The sequence below is a fragment of the Thalassophryne amazonica genome, chromosome 11 (assembly GCF_902500255.1).
Source record: "Thalassophryne amazonica chromosome 11, fThaAma1.1, whole genome shotgun sequence".
In the NCBI taxonomy this organism is placed as follows: domain Eukaryota; kingdom Metazoa; phylum Chordata; class Actinopteri; order Batrachoidiformes; family Batrachoididae; genus Thalassophryne; species Thalassophryne amazonica.
In genome coordinates, this window is record NC_047113.1 from 77738285 (window position 1) to 77760679 (window position 22395).

General features: G+C 44.1%; 1 protein-coding gene across 2 annotated transcripts in view; it reads left to right on the plus strand.

Annotated features, from left to right (window-relative positions):
• Positions 1 to 22395, plus strand: part of nfkb1 (nuclear factor of kappa light polypeptide gene enhancer in B-cells 1) — an 84588-nt gene that overhangs the window by 56447 nt on the left and 5746 nt on the right. For both annotated transcript variants that reach the window (XM_034182237.1, XM_034182236.1), the window contains 8 exons: positions 3643 to 3774; positions 4902 to 5021; positions 5693 to 5842; positions 6080 to 6206; positions 12375 to 12489; positions 15660 to 15858; positions 16098 to 16267; positions 17715 to 17817. In XM_034182237.1, the coding sequence (XP_034038128.1) occupies positions 3643 to 3774; positions 4902 to 5021; positions 5693 to 5842; positions 6080 to 6206; positions 12375 to 12489; positions 15660 to 15858; positions 16098 to 16267; positions 17715 to 17817 (1116 nt within the window). The remainder of the gene's footprint in view (positions 1 to 3642; positions 3775 to 4901; positions 5022 to 5692; positions 5843 to 6079; positions 6207 to 12374; positions 12490 to 15659; positions 15859 to 16097; positions 16268 to 17714; positions 17818 to 22395) is intronic.

The following is a 22395-nucleotide window of genomic DNA, read 5'->3' on the forward strand; positions in this document are numbered from 1 at the left end:
TTTGCAGTTATGCAAGTCGGTTGGAAGCTTACCAGCTGTGGAGTCTTACGGTTTTCGTACCGTGCCTGTGTCTATGTCCTGCACATACTTTGCATGTACCTGAGGTAATATCGTTCATCTAAAGATTGCTGTGGCAGCCTTTTTGGTTTTTGGAATAAACGTTTTAATATGTTCAACTGGATTGGATGAATGCTAGACATGAGGAGACACGTGTACACCAGGACTACCAGCTTGCCAAAAACGATTTTGACTGTTACACTGTTAATAAAATACTTTACAGTGTGGAGCCAAATTATCAGCCTGTTCAAAAAAAAAAGTTGCACTAACTGTCCTAGTTGGTTACTGGCACTGACTGACAGGCAGGTAACTAACATAAATATGATATTTTATTGCAGCCTGCCTGCACTTGTACAAGACACGTAGGCCTAATTTATCCAAAGTAAATGATCACTTAGTACTGTCTTTTTTTTTCTTCGTCTTCTTTTCTCTTCTTTCTTTTCTGGCTTCCTGACAGGTAACTTCACTTCATGATTGAAGTTTTATATTTTGCCGGCTGCAGGAATCACAAACCTGGCTGGCTACTGTTAGCAACGAGTGGGAGGCGGCGCCCCCTTGAGGGGGATTCTGATAACTTTGACTGTCACAGAATTTAAAGGGGCGCTCACACAGTTTGTTGTTGCATAAAAGTCATAACCAGTCATTTTCTGGGGCCCCAGGCCAGCTCGGGGCCCAAGGCAGTTGATTGGTTTGCTTGCCTTGCGGGTCTGCCTCTGTGCTAACCAGGTGCAGGCAGTGTGTTGTCATCACACGCACCTGAACGTGAGGATCGCATCACACCATCTGGACCCATGTTGGCAGATTCTGCCTCTGCAAAAGTAGAAACAAGCTCCATATAAATTCTAGCTCTCGGGAGAAACTCGCCTGCAAACATAATTCTGTGCAGGTGGAAGAGGATGTCCTTGAGGTTGGGAGCGCACATTTCTAGTTTGGAAGAAGCTGGAAAGGAAAAACTTGGAGCAGTAAACAGGAACGTATTTTTGAACTACAGTCAAAGAATCAACTCTGATCACAGCACGAGACTCCAAACTGTGGTCCAGGTTTCAGGGATGTCCTGGACTCGTCCATAAGAAGTGTGTCTGTACGTGGTCAAAGTGGAACTTGTAGAGTAGGGCTGCAGCTATAGAATATTTTTGAAATCGAGTATTGATAGTGGAGGTAGGTGATGAGGAGTGTGTATGGGGTGATGTATGGGTAAGCCCAGCTGATGGAGGGGATTGGGGGGGGATGCGGTGCTGGAGCAGGTAGCTGCATCAAAACGGTTATAAAAAGGATTCAGCTGATTTGCCCTCTCCACATTCCCCTCCACTACACTGCTGGTCTTTTTACAGCCTGTTATGGTTCTCATCTCATTCCAGACCTCCCTCATGTTGTTGTTCTGCAGCTTTTCTTCCACCTTCCTGCTATACTTCTCCTTTGCCTCTCTCAGCTTGACCTGGAGCTCTCTCTGTACGCCCCTCAGCTTTGTCCAGTCACCATCCTTGAACGTCCTCTTCTTCTTGTTCAGGGGGTCCTTGACGTCACTGGTTATCCAGGGTTTGTTGTTGGGAAAGCAGCGTACAGTTCTGGTGGGAACAGCAATGTCCATATAGAAGTTCAGGTAGTCAGTTATGCAGTGAGTAACTCCCTCAATATCCTGCCCATGTAATTCATGCAGCACACTCCAATCCGTGCACTCGAAACAGTCCCTCAGAGCGTGCTCTGCCTCAGGGGACCACACCCTGAATGTGGTGTTGTGGTTGGCTGTCGGTGCACACATGGGATGTACTGTGGCTGCAGTAAAACCAAGTTGTGATCTGATTTACCCAGTGGAGGCAGTGGAATGTCCTTGTAGGCTTCCCTCACATTGGCATATATGAGGTTAATTGTTCGGTTTTTCCTTGTGGGACAGTTCACAAACTGATGGAATGCAGAGAGAGTTGACTCCAGTGTAGCATGATTGATGTCTTCAGAGATAAAAAAATGAAGGCATTAGGATGTTCAGTCTGGAGCTTAGCAACAGTGGAGTGAATGACATCACACGCCTTCTCCAGAAGTGCACGCGGTGGAATGTAAACACATACAGCGATCAGGTGACTGTGCTCTCTTGGCACGTAGTATGGTCTGAGGCTGACAACTAAAAGTTCAATGTCCAGACACCTGACCGTAAGCGCAGGGGGTCGGTGTAATCCTCAGTCAGACAGGCTGCACGGGAACGTGAGCACAGTCTGTGAAAAACTGGGCTCTGGAGTGCAGCTTTTCCACAAAAGCCACACCGATAAATCCACTCTGCACCCTGTCAGTGAAAACACTCATCAATTCCAAATAAAGGCGGTTTTTGAATAAACCTGATTGACTTAAAGTGCATGTAGAGTGGTGCGCAGCCAGTGGACCATACTGTGTCTTTTTTAAAAATAGACAAACACACTGCTTCACGTTAAATGCACATTAAGTCTGTTTCAGATGATCAGCGTGGACCTTCTTTCTCTTAAGACTTTATTTTACTCCTCGTGTCTTGTTGTAAAGTTGTAGCTTCTTGTGTTATATTGATTAGCTCTTACGTGGTGTATGTGCACACTCTAGTCTTCTTCTGTTTTGTTTTCTGGGGATGTTACAGTGCCACACACAGGCCTGGCATATGTACTGCAATGTTAAATGGATCGTCAAAGCACAGAATTTGCCTCAAACATTTTTTGTAATCGAATTATTTGAGTTCCTCGACTAATCATTTCAGCCCTATTGTAGAGACATTCACTGATCTCAGCAGGGACGTTCATGTCTCTGGGTCCTCAGCCTTTGAGATCCAGAGATGCCTGGGAAGATTTTATGGAGTCATGAGGTCAAAGGTCAGAGCTGCTTGGTGATGTTGATATTTATATTTTTGCAGGAGAATGAAGGTCCAAGTCTTTAGGGTCCTGCTGCTTCCTGTCTGCCTGTCCTGGACTCTAACCAGTGTCCTAAGGTCAGGACTGGATGTCTTTGGTCCCAGGTCTCTGTGGAGGATCTTTGGGTCCTGCCGGAGTGACTTTGTGTCCATTGAATGGTTACTTAGAGAGACTCAGATGAGGAGGATCACTGACACTGTGAGGGAACATCAGACACCTCATTTAGTCCATGTGGGAAGTTTCTCTGTACATGATCGAGGACACAGGTGTTTCAGTGTGGAGGACCCAGAGACTGGAGAAGGACAAGGACACACCCATATTTCACCTGGCTGAGGCAGATAGGCGGTTACTTTGGCGAGGAGGGGACGGAGGGGTTGTCTCGGTGGTTGTCATCCGGAGCCCAGGGTGAATCTGGAGGGTGGTGGATGTGGACGTGTGCAGCAGCAGCACATGCTGCTTGACCTCACATGACCTCCCTGCTGATGCTGTTTGTCTGAATTAAGCACCTTCTGGGAGCAGTTTGAGGTCATTTGATGTGACCTTTGATCCAAACTCAGGACCAACAGCAGTCCAGTCTGAACTGGATGAAGAGAAAACTGACATGCATCCACATTTCAACAGCACGTCTGAACACTGCCCTCTAGTGGATAATTTTGCCTGCCACTGTGTGTTTTGATGTTCTGGTTGCCGTCTGTTAACCTGAGGCTCACCTGTCTTGTAGATAAGGAAGAGGTGCAGAGGAAGAGGCAGAAGATGCTGCCCAACTTCCACGACCTGAGTGGCCATGGAGGAGGAGGAGGTCTCTACCGAGGAGGCGGAAGAGGAGGAGGAGGGGGAGGAGGCGCAGGAGGAGGTGAAGAGTCGAGGCCTTTCATTTTTCTCATCACATAAACATGAAAATGACAGTCTTGTGTTGTGCTGCCGACGTCTGAGCGAGCTTCACTCCAGGTGATGCCCAAGCTCTGGTTCAGAGCTTCACTCCAGCTGATGCCCAAGCTCTGGTTCAGAGCTTCACTCCAGGTGATGCCCAAGCTCTGGTTCAGAGCTTCACTCCAGGTGAAGCCCAGAGCTCTGGTTCAGGGCTTCACTCCAGGTGAAGCCTCGAGCTCTGGTTCAGGGCTTCGCTCCAGATGAAGCCCCGAGCTCTGGCTCAGAGCTTTTTCTTCAGTCACATGTTCATATTTTAGTTAATGAGTTTAAGAAAGAATTGAACTTGGTTTTTGTGTAATTAATTGACAAATATTGTGATTATGTGACTGTAACAATTTATTCTTGATCATTTTCAGTTCAAGTGATAAAATTCAAACCACGAGTAGAATTAAACAGACACGGGCGGTGCGGTGTCTTAGCGGTTGGCACTGTTAAAGGTTCCAGGTTCTCTTCTGACGTGGTTGTTTCTGTGTGGAGTGTGCATGTTCTCCACATGCTCATGTGGGTTCCCTCAGGCTCCTCCCACTTCCAAAGAACTGTAGGTTTGTTGAAGTGGCAACTTTAAAATGACAGACTGGAGTCCTGTCCGGGGTCAGCGCTGCCGTTCACCCAGGGACTGCTGGCATAGGCTCTGCCCCCATGACCCTGAACTGGACTAAGTGGGTGCAGAAGGTGGATGGATGAACAGACTGACTGTAAGCTCCCAGTAACTTGAACAGTCAAATAAAGCATTAAAATGAAGTTCATAGTTAACATGTGCCGACGGACACTGAGAGCATTACTCTGACATCAGTCATCAGACGTGTTTCAAGTGATGATTCAAAGGACTCGATGTCCTCAGACTGTGATCTCAGTTGGCACTCTCAACCGTAGAACTGACCCACAACACAATAAAGACTGTGGGCTGCTGAGTTCCAGGGAAATGAAACATGGCTCTGTGTTTGAAATCAAACCAAGGTTTCTGATCTGGTTCACTTGTGTTTTTCTTTTTCACACATATTTTTTTGGGAAGAACCTTTTCAGTCTGGGTCCATTTGGTTCCTTGTCCAGGTTACTTCCAGGGCTTCTCTACCTATAACTATGGAGGAGCAGGAGGCAGAGGAGGATTCTCCACAGGATACACAGCTGGTCTGGGGCCAGGAGGTGGTGAAGGCAATGGCATGAAACATGGTGAGAACTGTGGGTGAGAAACTAAGAGAGGAGACCACTGAATGACCAGTGTAGGTGAGGTTCTGAATGAGGCGACCACTGAAGGATCAGAGTAGGTGAGGTTCTGAATGAGGAGACCACTGAAGGATCAGAGTAGGTGAGGTTCTGAGGGAGGCGACCACTGAAGGATCAGAGTAGGTGAGGTTCTAAAGGAGGAGACCACTGAAGGATCAGATTAGGTGAGGCTCTAAAGGAGGAGACCACTGAAGGATCAGAGTAGGTGAGGCTCTGAATGAGGAGACCACTGAAGGATCAGAGTAGGTGAGGTTCTAAAGGAGGAGACCACTGAAGGATCAGAGTAGGTGAGGTTCTGAGGGAGGGGACCACTGAAGGATCAGAGTAGGTGAGGCTCTGAATGAGGAGACCACTGAAGGATCAGTGTAGATGAGGCTCTAAAGGAGGAGACCACTGTAGGATCAGTGTAGGTGAGGCTCTAAAGGAGGAGACCACTGAAGGATCAGAGTACGTGAGGTTCTGAGGGAGGGGACCACTGAAGGATCAGAGAAGGTGAGGTTCTGAGGAGACAAGTGATGGACAGACTGTAATGTGTTTTAGATCTGGTCTGTATTTCAATTTGATGGTCACGTCAGCTGAAGGGTGAAACGCTGACACATAACTATCTCATGTTAAAGTCTCCCAGGGTGATGCGCCAGAGAACGGTGGTGATGGTGGTGATTCTGTTGATGCGCTGTCAGGGTTAGTGTTGAGAACTTTGGACCACTTCGAAGGCCTGGACCTGAGTGGGACTCCTGAAGAAGGAGAAGCACAACCGGACAGAACAGGTATTGACCTGCTCGTTGTTCTGTCACTCAGGTAACAGGTGGTAGTGTGACTTTTAAAGTTTTTGGTGTCAAAAGAATAGAAGCAATTGACTGTGTAACACGGCCGAAGCTGTCAGAATGTGGAGTCTGATCAGATCAGGTTAGTGTGTCTGACACTCTCTCTCTCTCTCTCTCTCTCTCTCTCTCTCTCTCTCTCTCTCTCTCTCTCTCTCTCTCTCGCTGTGTGTGTGGTGTCAGCGTGCAGTATGCACGAGCAGGTGCGTCAGCTCGAAGCTCTCTTTCAGTACTCTGTGACGGGAGATTCAGCCTACCTGTTGGCTCCACAACGCCCCCTGCTGATTGCCCAGGATGAGGATGGAGACACGTTAGTTTATTTAATTTATACATTTCTTTGTGTATTTTATGGAACACTTTGACAGGATTTGATGTATTATGGGCCTTTCACACCGGACGCTTTGGAAGCATCAGAGGCGTCACGAATCGGTCTAAAAAGCATTATTTTCAATGAGAAAGACATGATATCAGAAGCTGACGCTTCTGCCGGGAGCGCGCTTGTCGACAGGCTGACGCGGTCAAAGTTCAACCCAATCCAACTTTCGCCACTCTGAACTGTGACGTAGCTTCGCGCTGTCCAATAAGAACGGTGCGTCGGGCCAAAACACAGAAGACTAGTGGCAGAAACCACAGATCTGTACAAAACAGAAACGTGTCACAGGACTGCTCATTTATACAGAACAGTTTTCTGAAGAAAAATCCTTGCAAATGTTTTTTTTTTACCTCAAAATTAATTTCTGATTACTGTAAAAAAGTTTATAACACTTGTAATTAAAATAGTGAAAAAAACGATTCTTCAGAAACCTTTCATCTGTAAATTAAAACCATAAGTTACCTGTTATTTCAGATTAGATTATTTCTTGTTTAACATAAGGAACCTTGGACATTTATTTTTAGACAAATAAAATAGCTTGGTAATGTGTACATAGTCTGGTAGATTATTCATATCTCATTTCAACCAGAAAAACAGAAATTGTAAATAAATACAAATGTTTATTATACTCGTAAATGCAACAGGAGATAATTTAACAATGACTGCAGTGTGATTGTTAATGTGACATAAACCTCATGATGAAATAATTTTTTAATTTATTCTTTTCAACATTTAATTACGTCCTCATTGACTGTGATTGCTTTGGATGTTGCAATCAGGACAGAGTAATTTATAAAATATTAATTTGACTATTCTAGTGATTGTGAATGTTTTAAGATTATGCACAATCAGGGCGTGGCTTCTACTGTGCAAATGTCTTTTGACTGAACTTTGGACTTCACAAACATGTTTAGTGATCCATTTATTTAATGTTAAAATATAAAACAGCTTTTTAAAAGTAATAAAATAGTTGCTTTTTTTAGAAGCAGGTGTTGGTTTGCTGGACTCTCAGGACATTTAGCCAGATGAAGGTGTCTTTTGCAGCTTCTACCTGTGGTGGAATTTTTAAAGACACATTTTCTCCGATTTTGAAGAGCAGAGATGTTTTCTTCGGACTGGACTTCAGGTCTTGGTGTTCAGCTCATCATTTCAAGTTTTTGAAGTACATCTGCACAGCAAATATTCCTAATTGTGGGGCAAATAAGAAAGATATCTTAAAATATAAAAAAAGTTATTTAAAGTTGAGTTTTTTTATGGTCTCAGAATTAACAAAAATGATGCAGCTTTATTTGGTAAAAAAAAATTACTATTTACAAGTTAAAACGTTCACTCAATTCGACTGTGATTCTGCAGCTAAAAGGCTAAGCTAACTTTAGCTGAACATTAAACTTTCAGAAATGCATGTCACAATTTATTTTTAAATTATTCTCACTTCAGACAAATTTGCAGAAGTAAGCGCCGTTGCTTAAACTGGGTGTTTTTATACAGTGGTGAAAATAAGTATTTGACCCCCTGTCAGTTTTGCAGGTTTTCCCACCTACAAAGAATGGAGAGGTCTGTAATTTTTATCGTAGGTACACTTCAACTGTGAGAGACAGAATCTAAAAAAAAAATATACAGAAAATCACATTGTATGATTTTTAAATACTTAATTTGCACTTTATTGCATAAAATAAGTATTTGACCTCCTAGAAAAACAGAGCTTAACAATTGGTACAAAAACATTTGTCTGCCATTACAGAGGTCAGACATTTCCTGTAGTTCTTGACCAAGTTTTCACACACTGCAATAGGGATTTTGGTCCACTCCTCCATACAGAGCTTCTCCAGATCTTTCAGGTTTGGAGTTTCAGCTCCCTCCAAAGATTTTCTATTGAGTTCAGGTCTGGAGACTGGCCAGGCCACTCCAGGACTGGTGAACTTCAAACGGGCCTGGACATGTGCTGGCTTGAGCAGGGGGACCTTGCTGCCCTGCGGGATTTTAAACCATGACAGCATCATGTGTTATGAATGTAATCTTTGTGACTGTGGTCCCAGCTCTCTTCAGATCATTGACCAGGTCCTCCTGTGTAGTTCTGAGCTTTCTCAGAATCGTCCTTATCCCACAAAGTGAGATCTTGCATGGAATCCCAGGCCGAGGGAGATTGACAGTCATCTTGTGTTTCTTCCACTTTCTAATAAATAATCATAACAGTTGTTGTCTTCTACCACACTGCTTGCCTATTGTCCTGTAGTCCATCCCAGCCTTGTGCAGGTCTGCAGTTTTGTCCCTGGTGTCCTTAGACAGCTCTTTGGTCTTGGCTATGGTAGACAGGTTGGAGTGTGATTGATTGAGTGTGTGAACAGGTGTCTTTTATACAGGTAACAAGTTCAAACAGGTGCAGTTAATACAGGCAAAGAGTGCAGAATAAGAGGGCTTCTTAAAGAAAAATTAACAGGTCTGTGAGAGCCAGAATTCTTGCTGGTTGGTAGGTGTTCAAATACTTACTTTATGCAATAAAGTGCAAATTAATTATTTAAAAATCATACAACACCTGGCAAAAATTATGGAATCACCGGCCTTGGAGGATGTTCATTCACTTGTTTAATTTTGTAGAAAAAAAGATCACAGACATGACACAAAACTAAAGTCATTTCAAATGGCAACTTTCTGGCTTTAAGAAACACTATAAGAAATCAGGAAAAAAAAAATTGTGGCAGTCAGTAACGGTTACTTTTTAGACCAAGCAGAGCCAAAAAAATATGGAATCACTCAATTCTGAGGAAAAAATTATGGAATCATGAAAAACAAAATAACGCTCCAACACATCACTAGTATGTTGTTGCACCACCTCTGGCTTTATAACAGCTTGCAGTCTCTGAGGCATGGACTTAATGAGTTACAAACAGTACTCTTCATCAAGCTGGCTCCAACTTTCTCTGATTGCTGTTGCCAGATCAGCTTTGCAGGTTGGAGCCTTGTCATGGACCATTTTCTTCAACTTCCACCAAAGATTTTCAATTGGATTAAGATCCGGACTATTTGCAGGCCATGACATTGACCCTATGTGTCTTTTTGCAAGGAATGTTTTCACAGTTTTTGCTCTATGGCAAGATGCATTATCATCTTGAAAAATGATTTCATCATCCCCAAACATCCTTTCAATTGATGGGATAAGAAAAGTGTCCAAAATATCAACGTAAACTCTTCCTTGGTCTACCAGTATGTTTGCCTTTAAGAACCTTCCCATGTTGTTTGTATTTGGTCCAGAGTTTAGACACAGCTGACTGTGAACAACCAACGTCTTTTGCAACATTGCGTGATGATTTACCCTCTTTTAAGAGTTTGATAATCCTCTCCTTTGTTTCAATTGACATCTCTCATGTTGGAGCCATGATTCATGTCAGTCCACTTGGTGCAACAACTTTCCAAGGTGTGATCACTCCTTTTTAGATGCAGACTAACGAGCAGATCTGATTTGATGCAGGTGTTAGTTTTGGGGATGAAAATTTACAGGGTGATTCCATAATTTATTCCTCAGAATTGAGTGAGTCCATATTTTTTTCCCTCTGCTTGGTCTAAAAAAGTAACCGTTACTGACTGCCACAATTTTTTTTCTTGATTTCTTATAGTGTTTCTTAAAGCCAGAAAGTTGCCATTTGAAATGACTTTAGTTTTGTGTCATGTCTGTGATCTGCTTTTTTTCTACAAAATTAAACAACTGAATGAACATCCTCCGAGGCCGGTGATTCCATAATTTTTGCCAGGGGTTGTACAATGTGATTTTCTGGATTGTCTTTTTTTTTTAGATTCTGTCTCTCACAGTTGAAGTGTACCTACGATAAAAATTACTGACCTCTCCATTCTTTGTATGTGGGAAAACCTGCAAAATTGAGCCAAGGAGGTGCTAGAGCTCCCCCTGGATTTGTCATAGCACCCCTAAGAAAATAATTCCTCCTTTGTTATTTTAATTTAATTTCATCCCATGTTTTAAGGCCTTCTCTACACTGAAACTGAACTTCTGCTATACAATCTTTTTCTTTGTCATTTTCAAAAAGTGTTCCATTCAAGAAATATCTCCATTCTCACAGATCCAGTGAAACCATGTGAAAATGCTGTAGTACACATGCCAGGCCTGTATGTGGCACTGTAATGCTTCTACAAAAAATTGAGAAGAAGACACTGAGCTAATAACAAAAGCTAAAACTTTAGAAGTCGGCTCACGGATTAAATAAAGTCTTTTAATCTGACCTGTTGCAAGGATTCTTCATCATAGATGAAAACTGTTCTTCACATGACACCCTTGTTTTGGAAGATGACGTCTGGATTTGCGTTAATTCGTTATGATGGAAGTTACTTGTTAAGGGTTTTTTTTTTTTTTAAAGAGTTTTCAGAGAAGTCCTTCAGCATCTGTCTGCTCTGGGTGAGTTTATCACCTGGAGGATGCCAGCACTTTGTCCGACCACCAACAAGAAGCAATAATAATATGCTAAATTAGACTGTTAAATTACACTGTTAACAACATGTTACAGAGGCATGGCGATGACATCATCCTTTCAGTTTTCCACAGTAAGACACTTCTGGCATTTTCAGATTCATGTGATTAAATTATTGAGACCTGTGAGAGGCCTTTCTAAACAGGTATGTCTTGAGGCTTTTTTCAATGCTTCCACAGTTTGTGGAGCCCTTTGGTGGTTAGGGAGGGAGTTCCAAATATGAGGGGCAGCTGAACAGAAGGTCCTGTCTCCCATTGTGTGAGGTTTGGTGCGAGGGGGACAGAGAAGATTAGTGTTGTATGAACGGAGGGAACGGGAGGATGTGTGAGAGGAGTGAGGAGGTCTTTGAGGTATGTGGGAGCATTGCCATGGATGCATTGGTGGGTGATGAGAGCAATCTTAAAATGGATTCTGTAGGTGATGGGGAGCTAGTGAAGGTGATGGAGTATATGTATAATGTTCTCCTGTTTGTCCTCTCATCAGAATTCTAGCTGCACTGTTTTGAATGTATTGGAGGCTTTGAAGGTTTTTCCAGAGATCCCAAAGAGCAGAGAGTTACAGTAGTCAAGCCTAGACGAGAAACCGGTAGTTTCAAGTTGCTGAAATGGTTCAGTTTTTGCTGCCCAAATATCCATGAGTGGAATTGGAAAGAAGTGAGTCTGTGTTGCCTAAAGAACTACCTGAAGAACAGCAGTAGGCACAGACAAACCAGTGACCCGGTGTCACTCCTGGCGTTTAACCCTCAGAGAGCACGGCCTCAGGGTAGCAACCAAATCACTGATGCTTTTGCTCTTAACCACAACAACAGGCGTATTGTGCTGTTATAAAGACATCAATGGGAGGGGAAAGATTTTATCCTCTGCCTGCTGTTAGCATTTTTCTCCTGAGGCTATAGGCTACATGTGGAGGTCTGTGAATATTTGTATTGAACAGTGTGTGTGATTTTCGTCATTCTGTATGTCATTAGTGACTGTCGCAGATAAAATGTGGCTATGTGTACTCACGCCCATGAATGTGACAGAGGTGTAGCGGAGAGCCGTCGTGACACGTGAGCCCATAACACCCTCATAAAAATACCAAGCTCCCCCATAACACCTGCAGAAAAAAATCTCTGTAGCCACCACTGCCTGGCTGCCTGTCTCGCTCTGCCCAGGGATGAGGCTAGAACTCCGGCTACTCCGCGTGGGTCTGTCTGCTGTCATGGTTCGATCAATATCCCACCAAGTCGTCAGACCTCCCTCGGCTCGGCATCACTCCGAAAAGTAGCTGAAAAAAGCTTCTCCCAGCAGGGCGATGGGAGAATTGTTGTACTGCTATTTGTTAAACCTTTTTGGTCTTTTAGCGGCCGCAAATCCAACATGGCTATTGCTCAGCTTTTTCTGGAAAAGAATCTAAGTGAAAATCTCCTCCCACTTGCTGCATCTGATGTGACGTCACGACGCGTTGGGGGTGTTGACGCTTTGGTATTGCGTTGACGTGTCGGGTTAAGACCCCTGAAGTGAAAGACAAATAAATGTTTTTGGATCTCTGATTGACTAATGACTTCACTTCGTTTCCCATCATTCATCTGCAGATTGATTTTTAAACATGTAAATTTTCTTCATCTCTGGATTTCCTTTAATTCTCCCAGTGGACTCCATCTAGCAGTTCTCCACAGTCAGCAGGAGGCACTGAGGAGTCTGACTCAAGTGGTTTGTGCTCTGCCTGGAGAGGAGGTCCTCAACATCAGGAACCATCTGTACCAGGTAACCGATCGTCAAACCCACATCTGCAGCAGGAGGGGCTGGTTGGACGTTATGTAGATGTTACGGCTGAATATTTGTTTGACCCTTTTTGAGTAACTTGTGACCCTCTGTGTTTTAATCCTCATGCCAGCAGGGCTTGGGCTCATTTTGATCTCACTGTGACTGAGCAGATGTCAGATGTTTGTTCATGGACACGAGTGGTGAAGTGACACAAACCCTGTTACCTTTGCAGGTGATCGTGTAGATCCTGGACAACAAATCATCAGTGAGTCAGTCAGTCAGTGAGCGAGTCAGTCAGTCAGAGGTAGGACGACGTCACCATCAAGTCGCTTTCAAGTCATGAATCTGCAAGTCCTAAGTCAAGTCATAATGTCCACCAAATGTTGCAAGCTGACTTGAGACTTGACTTGGGACTTGCAGATTCATGACTTGAGTGACTTGACAGTGACTTCATCCCACCTATGGAGTCAGTCAGTGAAACAGCAGGTCAGTCAGTCTGTGAGTGAGTGAGTAAGTAAGTCAGTGAGTGAGTCAGTCAGTTAGACAGCGAGTCAGTCAGTGAGTGAGTCAGTCAGTCAGTGAGACAGCAAGTCAGTCAGTGAGTGAATGAGTCATTCAGTCAGCAAGACAGTCAGTGAGGCAGTCAGTCAGTGAGTGAGACAGCAAGTCAGTCAGTGAGTCAGTCTGTTAGAGTCAGTCTGTGAGTGAGTAAGTCAGTGAGTCAGTCAGTCAGTGAGACAGCAAGTCAGTCAGTGAGTCAGTCTGTTAGAGTCAGTCTGTGAGTGAGTAAGTCAGTGAGTCAGTCAGTCAGTGAGACAGCAAGTCAGTGAGTCAGTGAGTGAGACAGCAAGTCAGTCAGCCAGTCAGTGAGTGAGTGAGTCAGTCAGTCTGAGTGAGTCAGTCTGTGAGTTGGAGAGTCGGTTAGTGAGGGAGTTATTCAGTCAGAGTCAGTCAGCGAGTCAGTCTGTGAGTGAGTAAGTCAGTGAGTCACTCAGTGAGACAGCAAGTCAGTCTGTCAGTGAGTCAGTCAGTCAATCAGTCTGTGAGTGAATCAGTCTGTGAATGAGTCAGTCAGTCAGCGAGCCAGTCAGTCTGTGAATGAGTCAGTCAGCGAGCCAGTCAGTCTGTGAATGAGTCCCTCCCAACAGTCTGGTGTGGATAATAACTTAAAAACAGTAAATGCTGCCATCTTGTCACTCATGTATTGTGGACAGACGTGATTGCGTCTGGTGAATTTTGGGTTCCCAGATCAAAGGAAGCAGTACCTTTTTTTCCCTGTGAGATATACTGTAGATGTACTGCCACTTACTGGGTGGTTAGTGGAACATTGGACACATTTTGTGCTTGTTGTTTCTCCAGCTAACAGTTTAAGATAGAACATGCATGATGCTCAGCAAGTACGGGGCAAAGTATCCACCAGGGTTGGTAACTGGAATTAAGGAAAGGATAGAACGCGTAGCTGGGAATGGTGCCAGAACATTTTGTCTGTACTGTAAATTAGAGATGGCAAAGTTAAATCACTGCTGTGAAACATTCTTTCACCTTTGAAGCCGTGATGGAAGAAATCAGGGGCAACTGTTGGCAATATCTTTCCAAATGCTCTCTTTGGTTTACAACTCCTGGTGTTCAAAATATTAAAACATGTGAGAATGAATGAAGAGTTTGAGATTTGGACGCTCTAGTACCGTTAATGGCCCAGTCACACGGCACATGACGATTCCTGAACGAAGGGAAAAAGTAAAAAACGTCACAGTTTGTTGAGAAAAGGTGGACGAAAGAGCTTTTATCACCAAACAGTCTGCGAAGCAAGAGCACAAAAGGGACGAAGGAGGAACTTAACAAAAGCTCAAAGCTCACGATCTCAATGAAACGCGCCTGGAGCCACAGCTGGAGCAGAGCGTGTCTGCTCCAGCACTCGGCGCTGGAACGGAGCTCATAGCGCCTGAGTCCTGGAGAAACTGCAAACAGAATCTGTAGAGATGTCGATGGACCACCTGCTCTGGTTCCTTGTCCAGAACAAAAGAGGGATCATCTCCATCATCATCAGAATCCACACTGTCTGTCGACACGATGCATGCTCCATCGTGCTCCAATTAAAAAAAAAAAATAAAAAAATAAAAATAAAATTGTTTTGTGGTCACTGCTGTATCACAGTATTATGTTCTAAGACATATATATTGATTTATAACAGAAAACTGTCAAAAGGGAGAATAAATATAAATATAAGTGTAAAGATGATTGAATATATCAGAGCAGTAAATTAATCAGTGCATGAGAATGCGCACATTGACTCGTGCGGTTATTTCTACCAGCTGATCACTGATCCACAACGTGAATTCTGTCTTCCAGAACAGCTCTTTATATCATCATTTTGATTCATCTGCCTGTTATATTTAATACAAAATAATAAGCGCACGCAGGAGCTCCTGCTGCCGCTGATGCTGCATTCAAGTACCGTCGGAAATTACACAACTTTTTCGTTGTTTCAAATTAAACAGTTGCTTGTGGCAAAATAATTAATTATATCCACACAAAAGATTAATTCTGGCCCATATAAGGTGCCTGAGCCCATTGAAGCTGCCCCCCCCCACACAGATAAAAAAATCCAATCAAGCAGGCTAAGTTTGCCCTGTAATTTCCGACGGTACATGAACGCAGCAGCAGCCTCAGTGCTCACAAACCGGCTTCTGCGCTGTGTGAAAACGTTCAGCTGCTCCATCGAAGTCAAATTAAACAGTAACGTTACAAAAACTACACAAACGATTAAAAAACATCAAGAACGACAGAAAAACGAAACACAGACGAACTGAGGTTTTCATTGCCCTTCGTTCAAATTTTTCAACAGTTTAAAAATCCTGACGAAGCGCCAGCTGCAAGAACAAGGCTGCACGAAGGTTAAACGATGTCAACGACAGTCCAGATTTCTTGTTTCGTCAGGGCTTCGTCACCCCTCGTAAAGTGCCGTGTGACTGGGTCATAAGGAAGGAGCAAGGAAGGAAATGAAGCAGGAAGCATCAGAAATGAACGAGAAACAAATATTTGTGTCAAGGTCAGGATGAATTCTAATGAGGGAGCAAAGAAGAGGTGAAGCGTTTACCACAGTTAGTGAACCATCACATGTGAAATATTAACAAGACATTCTCTGTCCCCTCATGGACTACGTATCCCAGACTCCTCTGCACCTAGCTGTGATCACCCAGCAGAAGGAGGCGGTGGAGGCTCTGCTGCTGGCCGGTGCTGATCCAACTCTAACAGATCGTCATGGCAACACTGTCCTCCACCTGGCATCCCAGCAGGATGGAGGGATGGTAGACTTCCTGTTACAGCACAGAGAGATGAAGCCCCTGCTAGACACGCCCAATATGGCAGGTATACGCCCACACAGGCCAGGGACACGCCCACATACAGCAGGGACACGCCCATGTACAGCAGGGACATGCCCACACAGAGCAGGGACACGCCCATGAACAACAGGGACACGTCCACACAGGGCAGGGACACACCCACATACAGCAGAGACACACCCACGTACAGCAGGTACACGCCCCCCAAGAAAGAAATCATGTGTTTGATGAACGTCTCTCTCCATCTGTTACCATGGTTACCAGGTCTGTTTCCAATCCACATGGCAGTTTTGGCCAATCAGCTCTCTTCTCTCAGGGAGCTGCTGGAGGCTGGAGCTAACGTGGAAGTTGAGGAGCGCAGTTGTGGAAGGACGGCCCTCCATCTTGCCACTGAAATGGAGAACGTGTCACTGGCTGGCTGCCTGCTGCTGGAGGTACCACGCTGGTTACACTGGGTGTGACAACGATAAATAACACACACACTGCTGTGGAATTGTCACTCCCCATTTCTTCACTTTCTGTGAATGTAATTCTATGACATATAGAAAAAACAGGTAAACTGGTTTTGATGGGATTGTTGTTGCAGAAATAGTTTACTCACAAAGCATCTGAATATCTTTGGATTCTAACGTATTTGGAGAGAAGTTAATAATTTGGAGATTGTTTTTCTGTCATATTGAGAAATTACATCTGTATTAGTATTAAAAGCTAAGTGGTGTGTGTGTGTGTGTGTGTGTGTGTGTGTGTGTGTGTGTGTGTGTGTGTGTGTGTGTGTGTGTGTGTGTGTGTAACTTCAATCATGGACAAACCAGGGAGAGCTGACATTTGCCATTTGGTATGTTTATGTGTTTTGGGTTGAGGATGAACGGCACCAAAACAGAACGTTGATAGAATAAATATTTTAATATTTTTAGGTAACAACACTGAACAGTGGATGTTGATATTTACATTCTGGACTTTCCAGCTCATTGCTTAATTTGTTAGCACCTATTTTATAAACACGACCCAGTCTAGAGCGTGTGGATCCCCACAGACAACACACTTGTGAATATTGATATTGTGACATTTTTTTCTATAGTCATAAGAAATACAAGAGATTTCTTACAAGACCAACCGAGATACTTAAACTCCTCCTTGCCTCAAGTGGAGGAGTTTAAGTATCTCTGGGTCTTGTTCATGAGCGAAGGACGGATGGAGCGTGAGATCGACAGACGGATCGGTGCAGCGTCTGCAGTGATGCGATCACTGTATCGGACCGTCGTGGTGAAGAGAGAGCTGAGCAGGGGGGCAAAGCTCTAGATTTTCCGATTGATCTACGTTCTGACCCTCACCTATGGTCATGAGATTTTCTCATGACCAAAAGAAAAAGATCGTGAGTACAAGTGGCCAAGATGGATGAGTTTCGTCCGCAGGGTGGCTGGGCGCTCCCTTAGAGATAGGGTGAGGAGCTTGGTCACTTGGGAGGAGCTCGGAGTCGAGCTGCTGCTCCTCCACGTCGAAAGGAGCCAGTTGTGGTGGCACGGGCATCTTTTCCGGATGTCCCCTGGATGCCTTGCTGGAGAGGTGTTCCGGGCACGTCCCATTGGGAGGAGGCCCCGGGGAAGACCCAGGACACGCTGGACGGACTACGTCTCTCGGGTGGCTTGGGAACACCTCGGGGTTCCCCTGGAGGAGCTGGGGGAGGTGTGTGCGGATCAGGAGGTCTGGGCAACTTTGCTTGAGCTGTGCCCCCGCGACCCGACTCCAGATAAAGCGGAAGAAAATAGATGGATGGATGGATGGATCATAAGAAATAATGTTGGCTGATGTCAGACTGAATAATTGGATACATTCTTTTACTGGTTTCACTGATCAGCTTCATCAACTGTTTTCTGTTGCCAGGGTAATGCACAGGTAGACTGCTGCAACTTCAATGGCTCCACCCCCCTCCATGTCGCTGCTGGGCGGAGCTCCATCAAACTGACAGCTCTTCTTATGGCTGCAGGTACAAGCAATTAATTAACTCAAAGATTCCTTTTCTGCAGTTTTGATCTGAGCAAGAAGTGCCTGGAGGTCTGGATCTGAGCCCATCACAAACCCTTTCATCTAAGGCTGATTGTTTTTTATGACCCAATGTGAGTCATGTGATCAGTCTTCAGGGATAAACCGCTCTGATGCTGTGTGTGTAATTTGACTAGGGATGGCTATCGAGAACCGGTTCCTTTCGGGTATCGTTAAGAAATGGTTCGATCCACCGACATCAATAACCTTTAATAATAATAATAATAACAATAACTTAACAATTCCCTTATCAGTCCTTCAGAGTGGCCGTTGCTTTTGGGGGTGTTTGTCAGGAAAATTATCCTTTCTCTACATTGATTACAGACCCTGCAGCGGATCTGTAATCAACTTTCCTGCAGCGCGGCTTTGCTTTGAACCTTGAACCAATCAAAGCAGTGATTCGCAGATCGAAGCAGTGCTTTGATCATTGCTTTGTTGATTAATTTTTTCTTTCGCTTTCCCCTGCTAAAACCCTAAAGAGCATATGGCTGTGAGTATTATTTACCTTTTTTATGTTAAACCGACCTGTTATGGTCTTCTGAAATAGTTGACAGATGATAAGATAAGAAAAGCCTTTATTCATCCCTCAATGGGGAAATTTCAGTGTCACTTCGCAGCATAGAACAGTAGGAGTAGACAGAAGGGCATGCAATAAAACGAACAAGCATCTCTTAAAAACAAGAACTAAAAAAGCACTGAGTGCCGGGTAAAGCTAAGGCTACCATTGTTCAGTTCAATGCTGCACTGCATCAGTGATCAGATAAAATGACTTCAGCGTGAAATGTACGATAAGTTACTCTGATATTTACAATATGGACAGGTTAAAATATAAGTACTATATACAACCCCTGGAAAAATTATGGAATCATCGGCCTCGGAGAATGTTCATTCAGTTGTTTAATTTTGTAGAGAAAAAACAGATCACAGACATGACACGAAACTAAAGTAATTTCAAATGGCAACTTTCTGGCTTTAAGAAACACTATAAGAAATCAGGAAAAAAAATTGTGGCAGTCAGTAACGGTTACTTTTTTAGACCAAGCAGAGGGAAAAAAATATGGACTCACTCAATTCTGAGGAATAAATTATGGAATCACCCTGTAAATTTTCATCCCCAAAACTAACACCTGCATCAAATCAGATCTGCTCGTTAGTCTGCATCTAAAAAGGAGTGATCACACCTTGGAGAGCTGTTGCACCAAGTGGACTGACATGAATCTTGGCTCCAACACGAGAGATGTCAATTGAAACAAAGGAGAGGATTATCAAACTCTTAAAAGAGGGTAAATCATCACGCAATGTTGCAAAAGATGTTGGTTGTTCACAGTCAGCTGTGTCTAAACTCTGGACCAAATACAAACAACATGGGAAGGTTGTTAAAGGCAAACATACTGGTAGACCAAGGAAGACATCAAAGTATCAAGACAGAAAACTTAAAGCAATATGTCTCAAAAATCGAAAATGCACAACAAAACAAATGAGGAACGAATGGGAGGAAACTGGAGTCAACGTCTGTGACCGAACTGTAAGAAACCGCCTAAAGGAAATGGGATTTACATACAGAAAAGCTAAACGAAAGCCATCATTAACACCTAAACAGAAAAAAACAAGGTTACAATGGGCTAAGGAAAAGCAATCGTGGACTGTGGATGACTGGATGAAAGTCATATTCAGTGATGAATCTCGAATCTGCATTGGGCAAGGTGATGATGCTGGAACTTTTGTTTGGTGCCGTTCCAATGAGATTTATAAAGATGACTGCCTGAAGAGAACATGTAAATTTCCACAGTCATTGATGATATGGGGCTGCATGTCAGGTAAAGGCACTGGGGAGATGGCTGTCATTACATCATCAATAAATGCACAAGTTTACATTGATATTTTGGACACTTTTCTTATCCCATCAATTGAAAGGATGTTTGGGGATGATGAAATCATTTTTCAAGATGATAATACATCTTGCCATGGAGCAAAAACTGTGAAAACATTCCTTGCAAAAAGACACATAGGGTCAGTGTCATGGCCTGCAAATAGTCCGGATCTTAATCCAATTGAAAATCTTTTGTGGAAGTTGAAGAAAATGGTCCATGACAAGGCTCCAACCTGCAAAGCTGATCTGGCAACAGCAATCAGGGAAAGTTGGAGCCAGATTGATGAAGAGTACTGTTTGTCACTCATTAAGTCCATGCCTCAGAGACTGCAAGCTGTTATAAAAGCCAGAGGTGGTGCAACAAAATAGTAGTGATGTGTTGGAGCGTTCTTTTGTTTTTCATGATTCCATAATTTTTTCCTCAGAATTGAGTGATTCCATATTTTTGTCCCTCTGCTTGGTCTAAAAAAAGTAACTGTTACTGACTGCCACAATTTTTTTTCCTGATTTCTTATAGTGTTTCTTAAAGCCAGAAAGTTGCCATTTGAAATGACTTTAGTTTTGTGTCATGTCTGTGATCTGCTTTTTTTCTACAAACTTAAACAACTGAATGAACATCCTCCGAGGCCGGTGATTCCATAATTTTTGCCAGGGGTTGTATATGTAATATGTAGTGTAATATATGTAAAGTGACTTGAGTGCACCATAAGTTAAATTATTGCACCTAATAAATACAGCAGGTAATGACATGATTTGTCCTGGTTGCTATGGTTACCACAGTACTAGCATTGATCATTGTACAGTCTGACAGCAGCTGGGGGAAACGATCTGCGGAATCTCTCCCTCACACAGCGAGGGTGGATGAGTCTGTCACTGAAACTGCTCTCAAGAGCAGACAGAATGTCCTGCAGGGGGTGACGCTCGTGGTCCAGCATAGATGTAAGTTTAGCCAGGACCCTCCTGTCCCCCACCTCCTGCACAGAGTCCAGAGGACAGCCCAGGACAGAGCAGGATTTCCTGATGATCTTATCCAGTCTTTTCCTGTCCCTCTCTGTGATGCTGCTGCTCCAGCAGACCACACCATACAGGATGGCAGATGCCACCACAGAGTCATAGAAGGTCCTCAGGAGTGGCCCCCTCACTCCAAAAGACCTCAGCCTCCTCAGGAGGTAGAGGCGGCTCTGACCCTTCCTGTAAAGTGCGTCCATGTTGTGAGTCCAGTCCAGTTTGTTGTTCAGATGAACACCCAGGTACTTATATGAGTCCACTCTCTCAATGTCTCTTCCCTGGATGTTCACTTGGGAGAACATCTGGGGGGGGCCCCCACACTGCAGGTCAGGAGGTCAGACACGCAGTTCTTGGTCCTCAAAAACTGGGGCTGGTTTGTGAGATAGTCCAGGACCCACTCAGCCAGATCCTCGTCCGCTCCTGCAATCACCAGCTTGTCCCTCAGGAGCCGCGGCTGGATGGTGTTGAAAGTGCTGGAGAAGTCAAAGAAAAGAATCCTTACAGCACTGCCGGGCCTCTCCAGGTGGGACAGTGAGCGGTGCAGCAGGGAGATGATGGCGTCCTCCACTCCGATGCCAGGCCGGTAAGCAAACTGCTGTGGGTCCATAGCAGAGCTCACCGTGGAGCGGAGGTGATACAGGACGAGACGCTCTAGGGTCTTCATCAGGTGGGATGAGAGTGCCACTGGCCTGAAGCTGTTGAGGTCCTTGGCGTGCGGTGTTTTGGGCACTGGAACCACATATGACGTTTTCCAAAGGTGTGGCACCGTCCTCAGCTTCAGGCTCAGGTTGAAGACCCGCTCCATGACCCCACACAGCTCATCTGCGCAGGATTTGAGGAGCCTCGGGATAATCTTGTCTGGACCTGCTGCTTTTTTGCTCTTTATCCTCTTCAGCTGACTCCTGACCTGATCTGCCGTGAAGAGTGGAGAGCAGGTGGGGGGGAAGGTAGGGGTGAAGGAGGGGAGGAGGTCTGTCAGGTGCCAGGATGTGTATTGGGAATGAAGCAGTCTGTGGTGGTGATGTGAGTGGAGGTGTAAGGAGGGGGAGGGGGGATGCTGGGCAGAGGCACAGAAGACAGAGACACAGCAGGGGGAGGAGGAGGGGTTGTGTCGAACCAGGGTTAGCAGATGGGGCTACATACACAGCTATCACGATATGATGTATTTTATAACTTAAAAATGGGGCCGATGCTAACACGTTAGCATGTCTATGGCATTTTCAATGTTAAGTTAGCATTAAGCAGTTGCAGCTGTCAAGCATTTGTTGTTGTAAAAGAGTCAAATTTATTACAAATTGTAATTTTTAAATTTATTTTTTAGTAATAACTAATCTAATGATTATATACAATTTTAGAGAAAGAGACAAAAAGAACCTGAATAAAAACACAACAGAAAATCTAAAACCAACTAACAATTAACATACATAAATAAATAAATACATACATACATACAGAAATAAATAAGTGTTTCCTGTGAACACCTAGTGAGTCTTACACCTCCACTTCATCCCTGTTTTATTTAAGTTTAATGACAGTTTGTTTCGGTCAAACCATATTTTCAATGTGTTAATTTCTTCAGTGATTTCCTCCAGAACTATCTGCCAAACTGCTGCATCCTAGTAAGAGCAGAATACTACGGGAATG